The 24,825-nt window shown below is 41.3% G+C and overlaps 1 protein-coding gene across 12 annotated transcripts in view; it reads left to right on the top strand.

Moving 5' to 3' along the window:
• Positions 1-24,043, top strand: part of arvcfb (ARVCF delta catenin family member b) — a 267,199-nt gene extending 243,156 nt beyond the window's left edge. For 7 of the 12 annotated variants that reach the window (XM_080894650.1, XM_080894651.1, XM_080894642.1 and 4 more), the window contains 9 exons: positions 5,515-5,642; positions 7,941-8,091; positions 10,166-10,358; positions 11,227-11,338; positions 11,722-11,809; positions 13,927-13,980; positions 15,616-15,707; positions 18,195-18,307; positions 21,973-24,043. In XM_080894650.1, coding sequence (XP_080750776.1) covers positions 5,515-5,642; positions 7,941-8,091; positions 10,166-10,358; positions 11,227-11,338; positions 11,722-11,809; positions 13,927-13,980; positions 15,616-15,707; positions 18,195-18,296 — 920 coding nt within the window. In that variant the 3' untranslated portion in view covers positions 18,297-18,307; positions 21,973-24,043. The remainder of the gene's footprint in view (positions 1-5,514; positions 5,643-7,940; positions 8,092-10,165; positions 10,359-11,226; positions 11,339-11,721; positions 11,810-13,926; positions 13,981-15,615; positions 15,708-18,194; positions 18,308-21,972) is intronic. The other 5 variants (XM_080894649.1, XM_080894653.1, XM_080894643.1 and 2 more) reach the window with 3 other exon arrangements.
• The last annotated feature ends 782 nt before the right edge of the window (positions 24,044-24,825 follow it).

Consider the following 24,825-nt stretch of genomic DNA (forward strand, 5'->3'; position numbering starts at 1 on the left):
TCCTCCTACTTTGGACTGGATAGATGTCAGCATGGTTACTTTGCTACCTTGTGCAGCATCAAGCAACACCTCTCTATCAAAGGTCTGATCTTAGTCGAGCAGATCTCCTGCAGTAATATGATGAAGATTGGGGAAGGAGGTGACGACCATCAAATTTTTGCTACAGCAGCTTCTCTGTGTGATCAGAAACATGGGCCCACTGACCACCTTTAACCTCCTAAGAACTCTTCCACGCCATGCATTTTTAATTTCTCTTTGATATTTGGGCTGATTGGGACCCGATGAATGTAAAAACAAAGAATAACCAGATTTTTTTTTTTTTTACCTTATTTCTGTTTCTAAGAAAAATGAGAGCCACATATGAGGATATTCATTTAAAATTTAAATAGAACAGTAGCAGTATAATGTCCTCGTAAAAGGATATCAGGCCCTTGTAGAGCAAAATTGAGTATTTTGGTCTAAATAACCCAAAATGTGATGTCCACATATGTGGACACCAGGTCCTAGGAGGTTAAAGCAGGCCTCCTCTAATTGACGGATAAATTGCATAAATTCCGGCCGGTCTAATTCTTACTATCAATCATGTTTTGAAAAACTGACACAGTGTGTAAACTCCATCCATCTGGTGCTCCTCCAAGCAACAACAATAACAACAAAGCAAAATTTTCAAACGCTGTACGACTGGAATTGCCTCTGCATAGCCTGCCAATTTCCTTGTTTTGTTTACACGGCTCCACCGTTTACCTTTTAGTTTTTAATGAACTCGAGAGAGTCGTGACCATTATTATGTTGGTGGCGTACCACTTTTAATGATGTGCTGTTTTAGCTGTCGCCGTGCTATGGCTCTGCCCTGCGGAAGTCTTCATTAGCACTGTAGCACTCTCCCATGTGCCTGCTTGTACTTATATAAGGAGGTATAAATATAAAGAGGACTGGCAGGGTTAAAGAGTGTAAGAGTGGAGACTCGACGACTTGAGGCTTCCCACTGCGGTGGTCTGATTTATGTATCCGGGAAGAGAAGGTCATCCTGTGGTCAGTCTAGCATTATGAGCTATTTCTCCGGACTTTTTTACTTTGTCTTCCACGTCCTCATGTTTCTCTGATGCTCAATCGGAGCTGTTTTACAATGAGAGTAACAGGAAAAAGCTGTTATGTGAAAATTACTTCAGTATGTTATAAGAGATGCTTTCTTTTTTCTTGCTGTTTTCTATTTTTCTGCCTGCCTCTCTCCTATGAGTTGTAAAAAGTGATGGGGCATCATGTCCTTCCTGTTCAGATGGAAGTGTTGCGTGCTCCTAGTGTATTGGAAATGGAGCAGTGAATAAATGGAGTGCTTACAGGATGCAGAAGGAGACCGTGTTCTTGATCTAGTCGGGGTTGGTCGATGAACATCGCTTTCATCACAAGGGCTTGATGTGTTTGTGTGCGTGTATGGAGCTGTTTGAAGAGGTATGTATCGAGTTCTGCCTGAATGCAGCAAACTGTCTGAGAGCAAGGCAAATTGCTCTGGAGAACCGAGTCGATGAGTGTGTGAATCGGAGAGAAGCGCCTTCATTATGCTCACATACATGTGCTGCGTGTGGATTCGTGTGTGCGTTGCTACCTTGCTCATCAGTTAATCCATTATCATTTACCGGCCTGTCACAGCCTGCGAAGGTAATAGTGTGAGCACTTGAACTGAATTAATGCTATAGCTCTGCACCGAGCGTCACTCAATCACTTCAACTTAACTTCATTTCTAACCCAGTTTTCATGCACCGCGGCCCCACAGAGCCCCCTCTCTCCACTGATAATTGAGCTCCACCTCGATTGGAGGAGTTGTCGCCATTGTCATCTACTTGGAAAAGTAACTCGCCTCTCCTCCCCTCTCACCTCATTTAGGGACGAGCTTGTTACTGACTGTGCCGTTCTGTGTTTGTGTGTGACAGTGTTTGTGTGTTTGCACGCACTGACTTCAGAGCAGAGCTCAGCGGGAGTCTTTTGTGTGGTGTAAAGCAGGGAAGTCAAACTCATTTTATCTTAAGTGGGCTGGACCAGTGAAACTCTCTTTTCTGTCAGTGAAAAGAAGTTTAACTACACATTTAATCCCTGAGATATCTTTATGTAGCAACAACATATTGTAATTTCAACAATATGTATCAGTTTTGTATCAGTTTAGTCTTTACTGGGCTGATTCAGGCCCCTGGGTCTTATGTTTGATACCCCTGGTATAACAGATAAAATTACGACTAGTAAGATGTCAAATGTTAGTCCAAATGTTGACCTACATTCACTTCCATCCCTGTGCAAAGTAAATATTTTCTTTCACCCTCTGGTCTCATCATTGACTTGAAAGCTGCACCTCACACCTTGCGCTATTTGTCAGGTACTCCAGAAGGCAACAATATCATGCAGGGTGCTAAGAGGTCCAGTTAAGGAACTAATTAGTGAGGCCTGGTAGATGCTGCTAAGTTTAGTTACATTTGTTATGAAGGGGTAAAATGGCTATGGCTACCAAAAGCATTGTTGGTACTAGGCTGTAAGCACACTGAAGTGAGGTATATTAACAGGGCAGTCTACGGGGATCTACTCGCTGCAGCCTGCTACAAACAGACGTGTGCTACTATTGGAAACCGCACCGATGAGTGTTGTGAAATTGCAGTAAAATTGTAGGCTGTAAAAACAACAATAAAGAACAACAAACAGAAAGAAGCAAAAACTAAAATTACAGCTTAGAGGAACTTTTTCGTTCCATTATCAGTTTGCCAAAAAAGATCAACACACACATTTTTGGAGATTATTGCAGATTAAAGTACATTGTGCTAGCATATGGTTAACATTTAAATACCGGACTTTGGCTTGTATTTACATGATCTTGTATTTAATCTGCTTTGCTAAAAGGTTTTGATACTTCTCTGTACTAGCAAGAGAAGTATAAAGTACTAGTGCTTAACTTTAGTTAGCTATATAGTTGAAAAATGGGGAAACTCAGAAGTCGATTTGCATGCTCTCCATGCTACACCTCAGGATTGAATCCATCATATTCAAGTAATCTCACCGTGTTTGCAGTCTATCACAGACTATAGGGCTGTGGGTTGCCCTGAGCCAAGGTCACGTCACACTGACAGCTCATCTCCGTGTCCAAACTGTAATTCTGCCTAACAAACTGACAACAGCGGGCCAAAAGGCAAGCAGGAGATGACTGACGACAACAACACTTCAGTGTACAGTTGCCAACAGAACTTGACCTGGCTTGCACTAATTAGTAAAGACCTCGGGGACTTGGTGCTGACATTAAGCCCTATCTAAAAACTGCTGAGTAAAAGGGCCTGGCAGAGATACTTAACATCTCAACAGTGAGAAAATTCCACTAAGGCTAAAGGATTTAGTTTAAACGCTTAGTGAATTTCTCCCTCCATTTTCATCTCCTTTGTTGAACTGTGCACGTCTTTCATTTGTAAAACTCCAATTTCATAAGTCTCTTCGCTTGGGTGCCAGACCAAAACCCCAAGAATTTCAAGATGGAGGGAGTGTGGATTTGCAGATTATGTTACAGGAAAAGAAAGAGCCATAGTATGCACAGTTTTGGAGTGCAGAAAAAGCTTCCAAAGGTTTAACGTGGCTGACATTTTGTGTAAAGAGAATCTGCTTTGGAGATGAAATGTCTGTCAACAAGACTGCCTGCTTCATAGGTTCCAGTTTGCTGAGTGTGTACCCAGTAGGCCCAGAAATATGAGGCGCGTGAAGAATGTTGCTGAGTGTCTGGTTTGTAATCCCCACCCACCCCCTTTCTTGCGTAGCCCCTGAGAAAAAACAGTGATTCATGTTTTAGCGCGTGATTACAACTCGGGGGGTAGTCTGCTCCTCACTCTGCTTCATTTTTGAAAGTAACTTCTGGAGCAGCACCTCCAGTAGCGATCTCCCAGTCTGGCAGTTCCTCCCACACGCCCTCTGGTCGAGTGATCTCACGGGGAAGCGTCTCGGGGAAGAAAACCCCGCTTTTTGAGTGTTAACTACTATGTTGCTGTGTTTGAAATCTGGCAGTCAGAGCACTCTGGCTTCCGCTCTCTGCAAATTATGAGTGTGAGATGTGGATTTAGAAGCACAAATGTCAGTTTATGTGTTTATCTTGTACTTCTTGAGCACAAAAATGATACTCTCCTCTATTTTTAGTCTCCTACTAAAAAAGTGAGTCAATAAAAAGAGGGTACATTACCGTAAGATGCCTTTTTATGGGTTTTGACTGCTGATTTTTTATGTGTGGGCCCAAGTCACATTAGAAAAGGAAAGAAATCTTTTTCTACATTTCAAGAATGTACCAAGAGCCTCGTGAACCTGCGCGCATTAATCAAACGGGGTTACTGTGCATCCCAGCTCCTATAATACGGAGCTTTTCAGATCGAACCTTGGAATTACTGGCCTCAGAGCACATGGGAAGAAGCAGCGGGTTATATATCCTTTCATTTGGACCTGAGGGATAGAAGAAGGATTTAAAATTGTATGTGCACTCCTGTTGAGGATAGGAAGGATGCTGTGTTTCTGTAAAAGCTGATTTTAAAGCTTCAGTTAGCTTGTGATCTGGGCTGCAGAAGTCTGTTAAAGCCTGCGTGGGTAAAAGCTGTTTGCGCCCCCTGTATTGAAACACTGTCGCATTAGTTCTAGCTTTGTTTAGATTAGATGAGGTGGAGTGCTTCCTTTGCAGAATATAGCTGGTTCTTCAAAACTGGAAAGAAGTGTTTCGGTCAAGTCATCAAAATCTGTTGGGTGTGTTCCCTCTCTATGTGACCTGCCCCCTCCAGTAAGATGAGCAGATCAGTGTGTCTATTCACCCGCTGAATCAGAAAAGTGTCATTTTGGTCCCCTGTAAGTCATTTGTTAGTGCGAAATAAGAAAAACCTTGGATGAATACATTTGATTTGATGCGATCCGACACCTCGGCCTCTCCCTGTGCCTGCTCTGTCTAATAGCTGATAATATAATTACATTTCCATCAGAGGGAGGCCTAATGATCGACTGTGCTGGAATGTCTTATGTGTTAGCGAGATAAACCTCCCTCTCAAATACCCTGGGTTTGGTGAGGGCTGTCGGATCAATAACCTCTCCTTCTTCTGTTCTCCTCATTTATAATTCTGAAGTGTTTTCAATGGTAATGCTTTAGTATTGCTAAGTGGAAATTTACTAGGCGCTGCTCCAGCTTTTCTTCATAAAGGAGTTGTAGGCTGTTTAAAACCACATAGACACAGTGGGTTTCAGCTCCTAACACGGTTTTGCATAGTTTTGTCCTCAGGAACATTTTCGAAAGTTTGCAGAAAGAACTGCGGTCCAAATTTTGTGTCATTTTGTGTCAAGGTTGTGTGCTCTCACCAGAGGTGTTGTGCATTATGGCAAACCCAAGCGTCTTTTCCTGTTTTGCTGCGCCAAAGTACATTTCTTACGGACAGAGTTAGACCTCAGCACCTTCACACAGCCTAACTAGCCTATCTTTCTGGCTACCGATTCTAACCAGTGTGTTTGTTTCTCTGTATTTCCCTGCAGGCTTTGAGCTGCTGTATCAGCCAGAGGTGGTGAGGCTCTACCTCTCTCTGCTGACGGAGAGCCAGAACTATAACACCCTAGAGGCAGCTGCTGGGGCTCTGCAAAACCTCAGCGCTGGACAGTGGACTGTGAGTACTGGGTTGGGGTGTTACCGTATCCCGTTGGCTTTTTTTCTTCCTCATTTATATTTTTACTGCTTCTGTCCTCATCTTTAACCTTGTACATGTCCTGCAATGGTAGCAAAAAGACCAAGTCTGCTCTCCCTCCCTGGGAGACAAACACTGTTCTTTTGTTGATGCTGGTGGTGTATAACGGCTGTGCCATGGCTGCAGGTTTCTTGTAATAATAAGATGGATCTGTTACTCCCCACTTGTCATACACAATGTCAGGCTATGACTGCTGACAGTTGAAGTGAAGAACACTGATTAACTCTTCATCATGGCGCCTGTTAGTAGGTGGGATATATCAGGGGGAAAGTGAACATTTTATCCAGTTTTGTTTTATAAAGTTTGACAAGGGTTAAATTATGATGGCTAGACGACTCGATCAGAGCATCTCCATAACTGCAGCACTTGTCGGGTGTTCAAGGAAGGAACAGTGGGGAACCAGCAACAGGGTCACGGGCAGCCATGGGAGCCTCCACCTCACAGCTTACAGGACTTCAATGATCTGTTGCTAACATCTTGGTGCCGGACACTCTCCAAGAGTTTAGTTGAGTCCATATCTTGATGGGTCACGGCTGTTTTGGCAGCAAAAGGAGAACCAACAGGATATTAGTCATACTGTTATGCCTGAATGGTGTGTATGGATTCTTGTGAAGTCCTTGGTGTCACGTTTAAATACACAGAGTGCCATTTTTCAACAGAGGGCAACTTTGAACCCTAACCACAACACAAGCAAAGTAGTTGACACGCTGGGATGAGAATGTGTTGACTGCCTTCTGAGGGCCAAAGTATGTGTGTGGAAACTAAAGCTCGCTCTAGGTAGCTCATGCACAATGTGTTGCTGGCTGGTTGCACTTGGATCAAGAAAGGTGAAAACAGCAATGTTAATGCTAATGCTATAAATAGTGTTGTTAGTATATGGCTGTTTCTGTGATGGAGATTGAAGCTAAATTAAGTGTAGATACATTTAGAATGGGATCCAACAATTTAAGTAGCTCTAAATCAACATGACAGCAGCACAAGACAGGGTGGGTAATGATAACCATCAAGGTGGAATAATATTAGATAAGTGTTGTATCTGTTATCCAGCACTCTCATCTCTCGTAGGTTTTTGCTTCTGATGATGGATTAGATGAGAAGCTGTGCAGTCAGGTCTACACATTTATTCCAGTTAGAGCATCTGTGGAGCTGCTGTCTGGCTTGCAGGCAAGTAGTGAATTATCAACAGGGATGGCTGGTAGTCAGCTGCCAGTTTACGCGCAGCACCTCGGGCAAGAGCGGTCACTTATGTTTTCCAGCAGATGGGCTGTATTCAGCCCACGGCAGCATTATCGCAAAAGCTCTTCTCTTAACACCCAAGTGTCAGACTGTAGATACATCTTTCAGTCCTCAGATTTCATCAGCAGCAAAAAGCCCTCAGAGACGTGAGGAAAATCACCTGAAATCTTGATTGATCCTTTTTTTTCCTTGTTTCGTTAGATCAGATTCAGCTCTGAGTTTCTCATTGAATGTTTTTAATAATTCAGATGTAGTGATTTTTAGCTAAGGTGAGTATTCGGAGGTGGAAAAACTCTTTCCTGTTAGATGTTTTCCCTAGTAAGCATGATCAGAACGCCTGAGCAGGCTAACAGTAACCTGTGGAGCTGCTAACACACCAGACTGTCACATCTGGGAGCTGGACAAAGAGTGTCCTGCTCTCTGAGGATATCAGAGCTTCTGCTTGAAATCCTCCTCATTCTTTGCTTCTGCTTAGTACCACAGGGGAGATTTCCCTTATTTCCAAGGCTTACTACTGCCACCTGGTGGCTCAGCTTTGACTGTCCTCTGCTTAATTACATCTCTTGGGTTATCAGCACTCCGAAGAAGAAACCCTTTTATGTCAAGCTTAGTGTTTCATGTTACAAAAAAATGAGAAGTAAAATCTACTGATGTTTAAATTAAGACAAATTATATCACATGTCCATTCAGAGCCCCACTGTGTGATGTTGTGAATTACTTATGCCTAAGGAGCAGTGATGAGCTGCCTTGTAGTTACAGAATGACTTTCTGAGTGTGCATGGCCATGCACGGGTGGAGAATATTGCAGAAGTGTCTTCGCCCTCTGTGCTGGTGTCACAGAGATCCACTAGGCTCCTCAGTGGGACTTACCTCGGGGCCTCAAATGAAAGGATGTGCACTGATATTAGGGCTGATTCAAGTACTTATATAAAATTCTAAAGAATATAAAAAGCACTCACAGCATGCCCTTCTTTTGCCCTTCAGTGGTCCAGCTACATCCGAGCCACAGTGCGGAAGGAGAAAGGTCTTCCCATCCTGGTGGAGCTGCTGCGCTCTGACTCTGACAAGGTGGTCCGAGCTGTGGCCATCGCTCTGCGCAACCTGTCCATTGACCGCCGCAACAAGGATCTAATCGGTACAAACAATTAGCAAAGCCACACAGTTGTTGTTGTTGATGTTATTTTGGATGGCTACTGCAGTAATACCAATGAAGGTTTGCTATTATTCTGTGAACGATTTGAACCACATTGTTTAAAAGGCTAACAAGTCTTTTCATAAAATAATTCTAACATGCATGTTCTGACCACTAGTTGGTGGGAATGCAGTTATGATTCTATACCTCCAATTTTTCCCTTTGTTGATATAGTTTCCTTATGATAAGCCTTCAAAGTCCATCCATTGCATCTCATCGTATACGCCGTTCATCTCGCTACTTTAAGTTGATGGGAAAGCATTTTTACATGAAAGGATTGTAGACTTTGTTTCATAAGTCTGGAATCACATTAGAAAGGGTGTCACTTTATTTACGGGCACATAGAAAATGTGAAGCTGCTGCGCTTGAGAGTTTGTGTATTTTCATTACTCAGATTCCTACATGTCAGTGTTACAAGTGGACACTAGAGTGTAGGGATGGGTATCGTTTAGGTTTTATCCGATACCGGTGCCAAATCGGTACTTTTGAAACGGTGCCGGTGCTCAAACGGTGCTCAAACCGGTGCTTAAAGAATGGAGAACACAAAATTGGTCCAAAAACCTCTCATGTTCAGCTGGTTTTTTGTAAAAAGATAACAATGTTAGCCTTTTCTGCAGCTATGGGGCATATATGGTATCACTCGTGGCTGGAAGCAGTGCTTAAACAATGGAAAAAACACAAACTTTGTCCAAAAACCTCTCATGTTTAGCTGTTTTCCTCTTTTTCTTTGGTCATTTTAGCCTTTTTGGCCAGGGTGAAGGGAGTATCTGCCATCAAACAAGAAGACAGCCGCATGTAGCTATGATGATGTTTGCTAGTTCACCTTACATGCATTAATGTAATAACGTGGTTAGCCTACTCAACGTAAATTACACGCGAACAACATTAAGCTACTCACGCAGAGAAGAACGGCTGCTGCTGCCATCATCATCCTCATCATTTCTGCTACACTGGCAGGGCTAGGGGCCAGGACTCTACTCTTCGGGTTTTTGGGGGATGTTGCTAACTCCGGGTCCGATAACAGGCAACCCACGCACAGTAGATGTGCTCGGTGTGAGGTCTCGCAGCAAGCTATCATACGGCGCATTTCTGGGCTTTTAAAAAAAAAACGCTATGCGTCGCCAGGTGTTTCATCGGATTTGAGGTGTTACCTCCTTTGACAGTATCACAGTATCAGCTTAAAGCACTTGTTGTTGCTGAGTTTGCATATTTTGCTGTGAAGTACAGCCAGACTTTTGACTGCTTCGCCTTGGGCATTTTTAATCTGTAGCTCTGCTCTAAAAGAACGTACGTACCTGGCCCCGCCTACTGTCCTCGGAAACGTAAAATTATTGGCTAGAATCTAAAGTGTATCACAGCTCAGGAAAAAAAGCAGCGAAATAAAGCACCGAAATGTGCGATGCTTTTCGGTCTGGTTACTACCGTTTATGTCAGAACCGGTGCCATCATGGCACCGGACACCGGTACCCATCCCTACTGGAGTGTCATTAAAGAAGAACTGACATTTTAAAAAAAATGTTAAAAACGAATAACACAAATGTTATTAAATGCAAGCTTTTGGACAAACTGTTCTATTCATGCAATTTTACGAGGCTCACAAGACTCAGTAGTACCTGACTTGCTAAGATGTAACATAATTTATTACTCATTTTGAAGATGTTAATTACCTCAGCCAAGGAGGTTGTGTTTTTGCATGCGTGTCATCCATCTGACTATAAGCACAACAGCTCACAAACTTTTTTTAATGAATTCTGATAAAACTTTGTAACACTGTAGAGTGGGGTCATATTAATCCATTAAAATTAGCTTTACATCCACCAAAGTCTCCGAGGTCAGCTTAATGATTTATTTTGGGAAATTTGACACAAAGCCTTAAAATTTAGAAACTTCCTAAAAAGGAAATACTGCCCAGGAAGGGAGCTGCTGGAGGTTTGTGCTCTCAGAGTGCTTTGTGTTTGACTCTTATTCTCCCTGTCACTGTCACATGGTTAACCTTAAACACTAATTCACCATATAGGAAGTTATGCCATGCGGGACTTGGTGAGCAACCTGCCCAGCGGTCAGCAGCGACCAGCCAAGAACCTGGAGGAGGACACTGTGGTGGCCATCCTCAATACCATTCACGAGATCGTCACCGACAGCTCTGAAAACGCACGCTCCCTCATCCAGGCCCAGGCCATCGAGAAATTGGTCGCCATCAATAGGACCAGGTAAGATTTTTTAAGTACAGTCGGACAAATATTGCATTGACGTTGCTCTATGACTGCGTTCCCCTTTTCTTCACTGAGTCAAACTGAAGCAGCATGCTGTTATCCATATAAGCTCTGCACGAGGTGTGGCCTTACTACTGAGACATAATTATAGTATGACCTTGTATGCAATTTCATCATGAGCCTTCATATTAGTATTCATGGAGGATGAATAATGTAACGCGTCTTGTGACGGCGCGAGCTTGGCTACAGACACCACTGCCCACCTCACATTAATAAACAGGCTTTCAGAAGTGGAGGCCGTTCTTACAGTGGGTGTCTCAGTTGTACTCGGCAACTAGTAGCGAAAATTAAGATATTCAGGCTAATATTTTCAAGAGGTGTCTTATATAACCACATTGTTACTCACTGCAAATAAAGGCGTGTTAGAGCCGCACCACATTTTAAATGCAGTTTTCAAAGGCCCGTCCTTGTGCGGTGATGTATTGATCATCCAGAGTCACTTTAACAAGCATGAATATACATAGTTTATTCACAAACCAAATAGCTAGTGTTTCCTCTCAGCCTCATGAGATTAGCTTTCTTTGAAGTGAGCACCCTCCCTCGCACTCACATATAATTAATACTGGTGGCTCAGAGGTAGCTAATGAAAGGCAATGTGTATTCATCTGGCTGTGAATTAAAAACTAGACCCTGAAACTGCCCGGAGAACTCAAAAGTCTTTGAATGAAGAGATTGATTGCAGCGGTGCCTCGCCAGCATGCCCAGCTGTTACAGTTTTGTGATTACGTGAGGTTACTGACGTTAATTGATCTAGTTACTTCTTCTACTAATTTCCTCCTTTTTGGATGGGGGGGGGCCTCTTCAGCCAATCAGCACGTGAAACGAAGGCAGCGTCCCATGTGCTGCAGACAGTGTGGAGTTATAAGGAGCTGAGGAACGCGTTGGCCAAGGACGGGTGGAACAAAAGCCACTTCCAGGTATGGAACCAAAGTCGTCCTTTACAAATAATGTCAATCCAGAGTGTTGTTATTGTTCGCTCAGAAGGTTGAAAGAATGTTTTGTAAGCAGCTTCATTCAAATAGTTTTGAGAGTGGCTCGGTTTTCTGTTCCTGACATTGTAAAATAATTTCCAATAAATCTCCACCGACTAAAATTTGAATCAAGCTGTTACCAATATCATGCTTACATCATCGAGACAACATAATTAATTTCTGATACTTATCTCGTAAAATGTTATGAATTGTTATGCGTTCAGTTCGTACCCCACATTAGGTGAGAAAGTTCAATCTTTCCATACTGGGAACTGTTTGATCTGTATTATGACGTTACGATGTGCTTCCTGCTCCCTCTCCTCTCTCAGCTCACTGTGACGGCCACTCCTAAAGCAACCAAGAACGGCAAGCCGGGCTACGATGACACCACTCTGCCGCTGATGGAGAAGAACCAAGGTCAGTCAGCACGTGTGTGGTAGAGTGTATGCTGCTGTTTGTGTCTGTTTCGAGGACTAAAGGGGGTAGGACGAGGTCGGGGGAAAATGAAGACCACTTCAGTGACATTGTTGTGTAGCTCATTAGAAAGTAGTCCACCTATTCACCTCATGAAGAACGAGATGAATAATGTTAGGTCTCTTGTCACATGTGTAATCCTCAAAAATCTAAGATCAAAATAAAGACAGTAGCTACATCCTTTTTTAGTGTTTCATGTGTGCAGTAACTACTCCATATGACCTCCATATGTTTTGTTTTTTTAATTTAAGGTCCTCGCACCCTTTTGTCAAGTTATGTTTTATACCCATCCAATGGGAACAGTCTCATTAGCTGCAGATGTTTTAATTTGCTCCCCATTATATGGGATGAATTACCCGTCCAGTGGGAACAAGCCATCAGACTGATAATAAAAGGTGCCCAAGAACTCCAAAACTGAAAGTGAGCTCACTGTCATGCTGACCATGAATTTACTCTGTTAGTAGTCGTGGCAGATTAGCAGATAGAAGTCCCAGACTTTAACCTTCTAAGACCCGAACTCTGTCACGGCATGCTTTTTTAATTTCTCTTTGCTATTTGGGCTGATTGGGACCTGAGCCATGTAAAAACAAAGAGTTATGTGAATTTTTTTTTAACCTGATTTTTGTTCCTGAGAAAAATAAGATCCACATATGAGGACATTCGCTTTAAATTTCGATAGAACAGTGGCAGTATGATGTCCTCATAAGTGGATATCCGGCCCTTGCAGAGCAAAATTAAGGATTTTGGTCTAGACAACCCAAAATGGGATGTCCACATATGTGGACGCCAGGTCCTAGGAGGTTAACAGCTAACGGCTTCGTTGATACCAATAATAGGTAGTACTAATTAGGATGCTTTGACATGGTTATATTTAGTGCAAATCTCCAGGCCGCTTTGCAACCCATCTCCTTTTTAAAAAATGTGCATATTCACACTAAGCTGTTTCATGCGAAGACCTTAATATTTTAAAATACACTAAGGTTGATCAGTTCAATTTAAAAACAAAAAAAGAAGAAGAAAAAAAAGCAATAAGTACAAACATCAGCTGGATAGTGTAGATTCTGTCCTTTGTTATACAAAATGAGCTACTGGACTATTTTTTGCCATGGATGAATACACACGTGCTGTCATTTTTGGTAGCAGGAGTCCCATGTTTACTACACTGAAGGAAAATATTATCCAGGTAACTTCTTAATAACATGGTTTAGTTTTGTTTTAGTTTTTTTTTTTTTTTTGGGGGGGGGGTCACTGGATTTTTATAACATTGTCACTATTTAAGTCTGCATACCCAAATTACAGCACAGCATTAGCACAACATGTTTATTGGTGGACATTTACATAGAGTAACCCTACCGCTGGAGTCCTCAAAGCAGGTTCAAACCAAGTGCTAATGATTACTGGAGCAAGCATCTGACTCAGTGTGTGTTACTTGTTGGGGACATGTATGCTTTTCCCCCGCCTCATGGCTATATTGAAGCGCAGTGTTTGCACATTGCTACTACTTTCATCCTGCTCATGGTGACGCTTTGGTGTGAAATGTCGCAGTAATGCTTTTGTCCATAGCGGTTAAAAAATAAAGCACATAAAATGGTAACTACAACTTCAGAAAGCATACTGCTGCTGTTAACAAAAACCTTGGTCCAAAAAAAAATTGGATTTATAGAGACTGAGTTTTTGACTGGTGTAATGGTGTCAGGGATAAAGAAAATGTCCTCAACTTTAAGCCAGCGTGTATGGCTGCATCTGCAAGGTGCTGCGATAGAGGTTTTCTGTAACAGCAGTGTATATAAGGGGGTGGGAAGGGGACTTGTGAAGTATGTTGGCCCAACAACAAACATCTCATTGACAGAGGAGTCAGCAGCATAGCAGCAGTTTTTTTTCTTTATTTTTGCATCCATACATTCATATGAATCGCGGCACTCATGTCTGCCCACTCTCAGTTTGCATTATTCAATCACTGGCCGAGAACCATCGCCCTGAAAAGCAGCATCAGCATTGGCTCAGTGACTCAGTTTGTGTGTGTGCTGCTTTTGTACAAATGGCCTATGAATGCTTTTCAGGCACCAGGAAATGTGGCAGTGGTGATATGATACCTATGGATGAGCTGGGCCCAGGTAAGAGCCAGACTGCATGATAGTCCTTAGCCAAGGAAGAGCTAGTTCTCCTGTGATCTCACTCCAGAGTCCAATCCTCTGATTTGACGTCAAAGATATTTTTTTAATCTGAAAATTCGCCCACTAAATCCTCTCAACTTTGTATGATTGCTTTGGACCGAGCTTCAGACATGATGCTTTTTGATGCTGTATGCACGACCCCTCTCTTGACAAGATGTTTGTACAAAGCTGGGCCTGTATCACAAGCTCAACACCAAAGGATTTGGGTTGTTCTCTTACTACTTAATGAATATACTTTTAGAATATCACAGGATAGATTCTCCACCGTGCTTCCTTTAAAGAGCAGATTTTAAAGATGTAATTTGCAACTTTGACTATTTTGTAGCTCTCTCCTGTATTCATTTGTGATCGCTGATGGTCAGAGAATAAGATTATTTTTTACAAATAGGAGGGTTGCATCAGGACGGGCATCCGGCATAAAATCTGTGCCATATCAAATATGCTCATCTTTCCACTGTGGGGGACCCCTTGGGAAATAAGAGAGCAACAGAAAGTGCCTTTGAGTCCGTGTTATTGAATGCTGGTGTTCCTTATAAGGCAACTCACAAACCGACAGAGGAGTTGTGCAGATATTTAAATCAGGACTACATATTCTCTTACCTCAAAGCAGAATTTGAGACTTATTTATGATGGTTTCTGTGCTGACTTTTAATCAGGAGGAGTGCTTCTCCTGATTGAAGAAGGTAGAACTCAGAACCCTCGGCACATCAGGGTGACACCCCCCGAAAAATCTAAATAAATTACACAAAACATTTTTAAGCAATAAATAAAAAAATAAAAAAATGATGGTATTTAAAACTCAAATGCACATTTTTACCTCATCACAAGCATTTACTGAACTTAGTTAGATGGTTTAAGCGAAATGCTTGACACTTTAAAAACAGCATTACCCCTAGAAGTGACATCCTCTACTCTGAGACTTGATAAATAAAATGCCCCAGGCTACAGAATGCATAAAACACATTTAAAGGCCTGTTCTAAGGACACGCTTAATATCTCACTTGCTTGATGTGTTTTGTTTGAGACGCACTGAGGGTAAGTAACACGAGTACTGGCAGGTTTATAGGAGCAGAAACTGCTTTCACACGTGCACTGCAGCTCTGACCTTTTCTAGGACTTTCCCAGCAGAGGTGCACGTGAGAATGCAAATGTCTGACAGAGTCACATCAGGCATTAGCTAGCTCCCTAGCACTAGTCTGTGTGATGTCGGGTTGCAGTCGTGTGCACATCGTGCTGTTAATATTCCAGTGCATTCACCTCCAGCAGGTGGGCGTCATGTGTCCTGTCTTCTACACGTTGCTCCAGCACCTCCCTCACCTAAATCACATGGAGTGCTTTCTTTTAAGCGTGTCTTACACGTGAGAAAGGACTACTGTAGAATTTAAATTATCTAAAGTTCATGTGTGAAAGAGGCTTGAGAATTTGGAGGCACGTGTAGTCTCCTCTTCTTTCCTGGCACTCAGAAAAGCTGCCTCTTCACACAGTTTAAAATACATTTCTAAACTATTTGTCTCAGTTCAATGATAATCAGGGAAACAGAGGAATTATCTGACAATTGTTCTCTGACCTCATTAGATGGTTACTCTACCATTGACCAGAGGGACAAAGACTGCAAATACAAGACCGGCGACGGTTCGGTGGACCTGACAGAACGGGAACCATTAAAGGTATGGACAGAGCTCTTCTGATCTCCTGGGGGAACAGGGAATAGACAACGAGATAATGATGCCTCATTGAAATATCATCACGTCCTCTTCGTCTCTCTCTCTCTTTTTGTTTTCAATGGTGGTCCTCATTAGAGGCTGTTAATCCTATCGATTCTTTAAAGAGGCTGGATGTTGTCGTTCTCTGCTAATAGTGCCACCGCAGCTGAGCGCTGTGGACAGCCTCAGATCTGTGAGCTAGCAGTTAATTGAGTGTAAGCATTTGGAGTCTGTAAAGTAATTAATCTGAGACTGATTAAAAGAACCGCCAACAAGTGCTCCTTGTGGAGACAACCCTTGCCTTGGCGATGAACAGACCGCCGTGTTATCGAATGGTCGTCTGCTGATTATACACACACATCACACAACAGCGTGTTAAGCTGATCGGCAATCCAGCCTCAAAGCAGAGTCACGGGCTAGTGGCCTCAGAGGATGATTTTCAAGTACTTTACGCTGTTTATTTTTCATCTTCGTTAACACAATATGGACGGGATTAGCCCTCGAGGCTCAAAAATGAATGATTCAGCTTAGATGTTTGATGTATTTTCACATATTTGTTTCTCCAAAAGTAGCACGTGATTATATTTTGGTGTTAAAGTGATTTAAATTTACCTTTCAGATTAAAATATGTAGTTTTGTTGTTTTTATCTAAAGTCCAACTAGAATATTAGCTTGATATTTGCGTGAAGTGGGTAACAGTATCATAGTTTAAGGTGCATAAAATTACAATGTAGCTACTTTTCTTCATGTGTACTTAGCTGCTCCTCATTTTCTCTTTGCTGTTTAAAATTGTAGATGTTCACATTCAGCATAGCCAGACATTCAGATAATGAGCGCAGTGTACGTGTAAGTAATCCCCGTGAGCCAAAGTTTCTGGCTTCATTTCAGACAGCTTCTTCTACTCTTTGCTCTCTATAATGTCACAGAGAGATGATGTCCTTCTGACGGTCATCTCAACACATCGCTCAGGATGTGAGCACAGAAGCAACGCCGCCTACAGTTTGTTTGCAACAGGCTGCTAATAAAAAAGAGGTTAAAGGGCACCTAGGTCCATTGTGAGATCATAAACTATATTTTTACAGTACTGGTATTTTAAGCAGTACTACAAACATGGCCTCAGACTTGGTGACCTGCCTGTTATGCCAGTACCAAACACCCGCCTGTTAGCATTAGCTATCATAAACTACCTGTAAGCTATTGTAAGGCAAATTTGTTGGATTGAGCATGGGCGCATGTTCTTTCTTACAGAGTAAACTTTATTTTTTTTATTATTATTCTTTTCTTTGTTATTTATTTGTTATATAGGTTTAAAGTTGGGCCTTGCATTCTGTGTTATCTTATCTGAGGACTAAAATGTTTCTTAAAATGTATGTTCATATTCAGGACGTCACTGTAATGGGGAAAAGCAATGTTTCTCTGCTCTCTGTGGCTGAAGTTTTCAAATTATCCCACCTCCTATTCTCGGATGTGTTCAGTGTAGCACGTATAATCACACACGTATAATCACTATGTCAAGTTGTCTGAAAGTTTCCTGTCAGTTTTAAGTTATTTTGTGGGCTCTTAGATCGATATTTGGTCACTTAATATATTGGCCAATATTTACAGACACACAAAATGTAAACAAATTTCTCTAACATTTATTAAATGTAGTTGTTTTGGAGTTCTTAAGAGAATGACAATCTAGTGTAAAAATAATCTTGTTTTGGGCGTTCCAGCAGGAAAGTTGTGCTGGACTCCAGGCTCTACCATCACCTCTGATTTAAACAGATTTTTCCCTACACTGACATTATTTAAATGAGTTAAAACCAAAGTTTTAAGAATATAGGTGTCAAGTCCTGACTAACGACACCATTACTGCTAGTAGTGGTGGACATACCGTGGGCAAATAATAGGACCGATCACAGTTTGGGTTTCAGGCTTTTCAGCTGAGTGAACAAAGTAAAGCCAAACTTCTCATTCATTCAGAAGGCAGAATAACAACAATAAGTGTAGCAGCTTCTGAAGTATATTTCAGTGACAACTATATTTAGGCTAACTAGAGCTAAAGATGTAGTGTCACATCTTAAAAGCACAAACACTTTATTCAGCTCAGAAGGCAGCGGTAATCACAGCAAACAGTTGTTTGTCTTCAGAGTGTACAGGCCTGCTAGCATCGCTCCAAAGCTGTCTTTTAAGTCTGCTGCCTGTACTTCCCAGAGGTGTTCAGCCCGCTTTGAATGCAACTTGGCTACCAAAACGCGCTCTCTTCCCTCTTTCTTTTGCATGTTCTGGTTCGCTGTTTTGTAATCAACCCAAGTTCTTTCCAAGCTTTCCTTAAGGCAGGGAACTAACACCGGCTTCTCTGATCTTGGATGCATGTGTATTTAAGCAGGAGTGTACATGTGAAATGTATTGACCTCTTTTTATGTTTGACTGTGTTTTGTTTTTTAACCCGTGCTCCTTTGGCTACAGAATGACACAAATAGGAAACACTATATCAGGAGTAACAGGCCTGCAGTCAGTCTGGTGGACGCTTGTGATGTTAAGCCCCAGCCTGTTGACTCCTGGGTCTAAATGCATGCATGGTAGGTCTGAAAAATTGAAATCGCAAACAGGAGAAACTCCTCGCACCTTTCATGTTGCATCCTTTTCATCCTCCGCCTGCTCCTCATTTCTGCCTGTTTTCCTCTCACCCTCACACTTTGTCATGTAGACTTGCTGTCACCCTGCACCCAGATCAGTCAGGTGGAGAAATCACCTCTTTCTTTGCATAGAAATTACATTGTAAACAACTTTTGAGGATTTGTTTTGCGTAGAATTTGAAAGTGCAAGAAAACAAATGGTTAATATTTAAACCTCCCCCAAAAAACTTCTACTCTCTGTATCACATAAAAAGAAGGGTGGTGCTGGTCCTCTGTTCACAATTCAGCACCACCCGTCTCATTCAAATGTAGACCTATCCTCACTCATTGCTTCCCCCTGACAGTCTTTGCTGAAATTGGCAGCAAATGATGAAGGGGAATCATTCTTCTGCACTCTTGAGAGATCCTCCAGGGACTCTGTTTTGCCTTAATGAAAAGCAGCACGGAAAAAGAAAAAGATACACACACACACACACACACACACACACACACACATACTATGTCTGCAGTTGTCGTACACGACATATCTCGGGTCAAAGCGAGACGATTTCAGATAAAGAACTCATGCAAGTTGATAAGCTGATGGCAGAAATCAGTGTGTATAATATGCAGGAACCCACACAAGTTTGCACTCCCATATATTGTGTTTGGAGAGGAGACACGATTCCGAGTGCATATATTTTAAGATCTGAAGTAGATGATTTGAAAGTTTTGTGTTTAAATTTCTGGTATGAGTGATTTCAAATAGGCTTATGTAACTTAGATTATCATATTGTGTGTAAGTTACAGAAAGAAACTTTTCTGTGGTTGAGAGAGAATCAAACACATCTCTACTACTGTTTGTTTAAATGCTGTTTTTCACCATTAGAGATAAACGTTTATTAGAAGCCTCTCTAAACAGTCATGTACCGTACATTAGTAGCATCCTTAAACATGGATGCTTGGTTAGGACCTGTAGGTGTCACACTGTAACACAGGGGTGCTCACACTTTTTCCGCATGTGAGCTACTTATAAAATGACCAAGTCAAAATGATCTACCCACTACAAAAATCCAAAACATATACTTATTTATAAATATATTGAGGATTCTTTATATCTACAATGTATATACATGCATAACCGCAATATCCAATATTTCACAACACAATTAACTATGTAAATTTTTTGTCATTACCTGAGTTTACTCTGATGACTTGCACTGAATTGAATCAGCCAGGGATGCATAGTCCGGACAGTAGCTGCTGACGGCCAGGTTTAAGAGAAAAAACCGAGAGCTAAAAATTGGAGTTAACTCGCTGACTAGCTTGTCAGTTTTACTACACTTCGCGCCGCTGTTTGCGCATGCGCAGCGACCTAAGCGTCAGAAAAAATCTGCTGTCATCTGACTGGCTTCCCTGTATCAATCAAGTGACGGGATGGATGATAGGCTGGCATCTATTTTTTTTAATGCCATGCGATCTACCAATACTACCTTTGCGATCGACTGGTCGATCGCGATCGACGTATTGAGCACCCCTGCTGTAACACAACCGATACCCAGTTTTTGTTTTGTTTGTTTTTTTGTCAGTGTGCTGCCAAAAGTGCTCTGCTGGTGTCGTCACCGTCACAGAACGCAAAACTGAAATCCAACAACCGGAAAGGCTCAGACAAAATAACACTTTTACAAAAAACTGTCCCAGACACCACTTAAAGTCTTCTGCTTAGAGTTTGTGTGATCGTACCAGCTGCCACCCAGCCTGTCTCCTAAAGCAGATGTTACTTGGTTGTTTGTTTTCCTTGTAAAGCAAAATAGAGGACACAAATGTCAGGAAATGACACTCTAGGCATACCCAGTTCATTAAATGTGCTGGGTAGAAGAAGCAGTTCCTCATCCAAGAAATCGTATGAAACAACTTGGGTGTGTTTTGTGTGCATTTACTAGTTACAGTACATTAGCAACAGTTTTCTTTAGAGTGTGATTGACCATTTAAGCTGATCTGGGTGAGCTTCAGTAACTGCCTCACTGCTGTCGTCCTGTCCTCTGCCAGAATCCTCATGTCAGACCTCACTGCCTTTTTCGTTGACAGCATTTTATCTCAGTCATGTTCATCACTGGCCATTCAGTTCTTTCATCTCCATCCAACGTACTGTCGTAGGAAATACTTCAAAGGCTAGATCTTAGATAGAATGGTATGGTTTTTGGTATTTGTTGTAATTTCCAGCTACAGGTAATGATAAGGATGAATCATCAGGTGAGTCGTCTTCACTTCATTTAGCGCACGCAGGATTTCACACAGCACATTAAGCATCTGTTTTGCTGTCTCTCGCCTCCATTCTCCATCTGGATTGACATGATTGACGCTTTAAGAGTGACACAATTTTTCAAGTGCTGTGATAATGCCATATGATTGCTGACAAGAAAGAGATTCAAATTGGCATTCACAACTTTTAATAGTAACATGCTGTTTCAACGCTGAGAAAATCTGTTTTGGTGTGATATTTTTAAGGAAATGGCTGGTGATATTTTTTTGTCTTGTTGTCCCACTGATGTCCCTGCACAGTACACTAGCAGCTGAGATAGATGCATGCACACATTTGCTATTTACTGCTATGTGTTATATAAGACACATCCATCCAGGGACAGTGACAGAAGACAATGTCATGTCCTCTAAATACTTAAATACTAAATACTAGGATATAAAAGTATGCCACAGGATTAAGGATGCACCTGGTGAGTAATTTCTTAGTAGACTAACCTTAGAAAATTAGACAGCCCAACTAGTCTAAAACTAAGAAACACTCAAATATTAACTTAAATTTGAGAAACGTTTAATGGAAAATGTCAAAAACTAATAACAAAGCCATTTTACAATAATGAATCATGCTGCTTAACTGTGTAGCACCTTGCATCCTGCATTATCAATATTACACGTTATTCTCTAGACAGACAGTGAAGAAGAAAAAAACACTTAAACCGATGTTAAATATGGTGTGAAAGGAGTAGCAACTCTACTCTAAGGGAGAGCCCATCCATCTTTTGGAGAAAGCGATCAGTAGTGTTAACAAAGAGATGAGGCCTGGATTAACAGATTTATCGTGTTTCTCTACAGCATTGTGCCATCTGCTGGCAGATGGCTGCTTAACATTTGGTACACAATAATTTATGGCATTGGCCTCAATTAAAATTTTTAACAATTACATTAAATTACTAGTAAGTCTGGTACAGACTAGTGACAACAGCGACAATTCACGAACTCGCACAAAATCTGTCTAGCAGCTGGATTGTGCCTGGAGCATATGGAGTTCAGTAGCTTCCACTTATGGGTGGAAACTATTTTGTAAGAGCAGAAATACTAAACCAAAAAGCTAGAAAACCAAAAAAATGAGCAGGGAATTATTTTAAATGAAAAAAAGACAACATTTTAGTTTTTGTCTTTTAATGGGCTCTACAGACAAGAGTGCGAATATGAAATGTTTCCAGCCATGTCCTTTAAATAATTTAAAATTGAAGTATTCAGATTTTTATCACTGATAATGTTTTTTTTGGAGGGGGGGGGGGCATTTTGTACTGAAGCTCATCATTTACTGTTGCTTTAAACTGATTGTCTCTCTTGTCCATGTGCTTCAGGCTTAAAATAGCAACTCTGTGACGCTAGAAGAGGATCTCCCATATCACCACTGCCATTTCACATGGAACTCATCTTTGGAGTTGGACTTTGTACAGAAAAAGGGGATTTCACAAAAAAATTACGATCACAACGGCAACTACCCAGCAGCAGCCAGCATTCAGTCATGCTTTTCAGAGAAAATTTAAAAAAGAAAAAGAGACTACTCCTACTACTTTGTCATATCAACATTCCCACTGGACATCATGTGAGTTTTACAGTTCTGACTCTTGTTGAGCACAACCAGTGACAAAAAACAGACCGAGACCAATGCCGGCGGAACGATGGATATGTGATGGGGAAAGTGAAGTAAGCAAAGAAAGGAGAAATGGGATGTGTGTTGGAGAGAAACCTGATGGAGGAATAAAATGTTCTTTTATTTTAGCCTGCATCAAATTTTGTAGGTTGTGGAGAGTATCAGAGTCTGGTATTTTGATGTGATGGGTTGGAACAGATGTGTTTGAAGGTCACCGAATGTTCGTTTGATGGGATGGAAAAGGAAAGAAAGCGAGCCTAAGAAGAACTGTAGCATAGTGGCAAAACGTGTACTCCCAGCAGGACCCACCATGAACTTAAAATCCATTTGGGTTCACTGTGTTTTTTGAAGAAAAAAAAAGTTATATAAAGTTATTTCAAAGCCTTGCTTTGATATCAAATGTGTCAAACTGGTGATTGATGTCCATTTTTATAAAGTCTGAGGAGTCTGCAAGTTCTAGTCTGGAGGAAGGCAAGTGACATAGTGAGTACACGGGATGATGTTTCTGTTTGCACTGCATCACAAAAGTAAGAGAAAATGGAAACAAAAGCAACAAAGACTTCCTGTTTAACTGTGGTCGACACAAATGAGCCAGGCGGCGTGTCGACTTTTCTTCACAGAGCCGTGATTACGTGTGTAACCACCAGGTTTGCGTAGTGATGCAGTTTCATGGTTTCCCAGCTGGTTGCTGTATGTCAATGATGTGTATTAAAGAGGATATAAGAGTTTTTGTTTATAAATGATTTGTGCTTTTGAAAAGACAGGCATAAGTTCTTTTTTGTTGGAAAGATGGATCCAAAAAGGATTTGTTTTTGTTTTTTTTGTTGTTGTTGGGTTTTATATAAATGTATATTAGGCTCAAAAGGAACAAAAGAAAAGAAAAGAAAAAGAAAAATGAAGGAGAAAATGACATTTACTGACTTCTTAGTTGTATATTAATATCACATTGTTTGGAAAGCACATCTCATTTGATAGAAGTTCATCATGTTTGTAAGCAAGAAATAACCACGTAACTTAAATGTGTGTCAGTTATCGTTACACAGCCGATCACCTATTTATATTTTGTGTTTAAAAAAAAATGTTACAGGAAAAACAAAATTTATCTGCAGTTTTCTTTATGAAGGCGATGCATCTGTGTTTGACTTCATCTCTCTGGAGGGGTCAGAGGTCACACAGCTTGATAAGAGGTGGCAGTGTTAATCAAAGTCGCGTTTCTTTCCCCAAGCAAGTACCATCGACTCTCCGACACCAGTACATCTTAAAGAGAAATATTCAGTCGTGAGCATGAAGAAAAATCTGTACAGATGTTTATATTCTATTCTTTCCAAGTGCCAGGTTTTGTTTTTTTAATTTTGTCGTCTTTTTATTTGTGTGTGACGTCATTCGGATATTAACTAAGTCCTTCGTGTGCAGGAAGAGTGTGCAGGTGGATGATTAGGTGTGGTTAGAGGCAAAACAACAACAAAAGAAGGTTGCATCCCTCTGTACAAATTCAAACATCAAGTTTGACCATATAGTATATATTTTTACAGCGTTACAGGGTGGGCAGCTGAGATGCAAGAAAAGGGCCGTGGAAGAGAATCCAATCTGAGGTTGTTTCACTCGTGCGTCATCAAGGCGAATGGCATGTGCCTGCGTTCAAGTATGACTTTTCTTTGTGACGTATGTGACTCTATGAAGCTTGCATATTTTACACAGTGTTTATAAAGATGTACGTTGTGGTAAAAATCAATGAACTACAAAACAAACAACTTATTGTATAAATTTTATTTTCACAAGTTAAAAAAGAAAACACGATAATACCCAGCATCCCTTTCGTGTGTGTGTGTCCTCAGACGTGTGTGCTGTCATTAGACCCACATGACTGTCTGTTCCTAACTGCACTACGCAGTGCCACAACCAAAGGATCTGGAGTTGTATTTACACACATTTAAAAAAAAAACAAAAAAACAGGGGGTTTAGGTTTTGTGGATGTGCTGCCCTTATGTACATTTACAAAATAAACATGGACACACACACACACACACACTAAATCAAACAGGCCTACCTGTGTAGATATATCTGAATCAAGACCGTCAAAATAAAGTAACTGTACTACTCAGTAGCAGATGTGTTTGTACCTATCATGTGCCTTAACCTTTTCCATGGTAGATAAAGATAAGTGTTTTATATAAACTCTATTCCTCCCCTTCAGCTGTCATCTCTCCATTCCCTATGTTCACCTTCTCCTCCCCCCCCTGTCAGCCCCTCTTCTCATTTTTCCCTCGACTCCGCCCATCACTTCATGGATCCTGCATCATCACCACCACCACACCCAGCCCGACCCTCACCCACTCCCAGCCCCTGAGTAGTTTAGACTGTTGGTGGCTTTCTGCCCTCTATTACATTGTATTATAAACTTTTAAAAAGATAGACTCGTTGGAAGAATTGGTTTGATTTCCTAGAGGAGTACAGTTGTTAATGCTTTCGTAGCGAGCAGAGGCGATGCCACAGTGACAGAATGTATGTTAATTTTACTAATACCCAGAGGCAATTATTACGCTTGTTAAACATAATGGAA

Source organism: Rhamphochromis sp. 'chilingali' (genome assembly GCF_963969265.1).
Source record: "Rhamphochromis sp. 'chilingali' genome assembly, chromosome: 10".
Taxonomy (NCBI): domain Eukaryota; kingdom Metazoa; phylum Chordata; class Actinopteri; order Cichliformes; family Cichlidae; genus Rhamphochromis; species Rhamphochromis sp. 'chilingali'.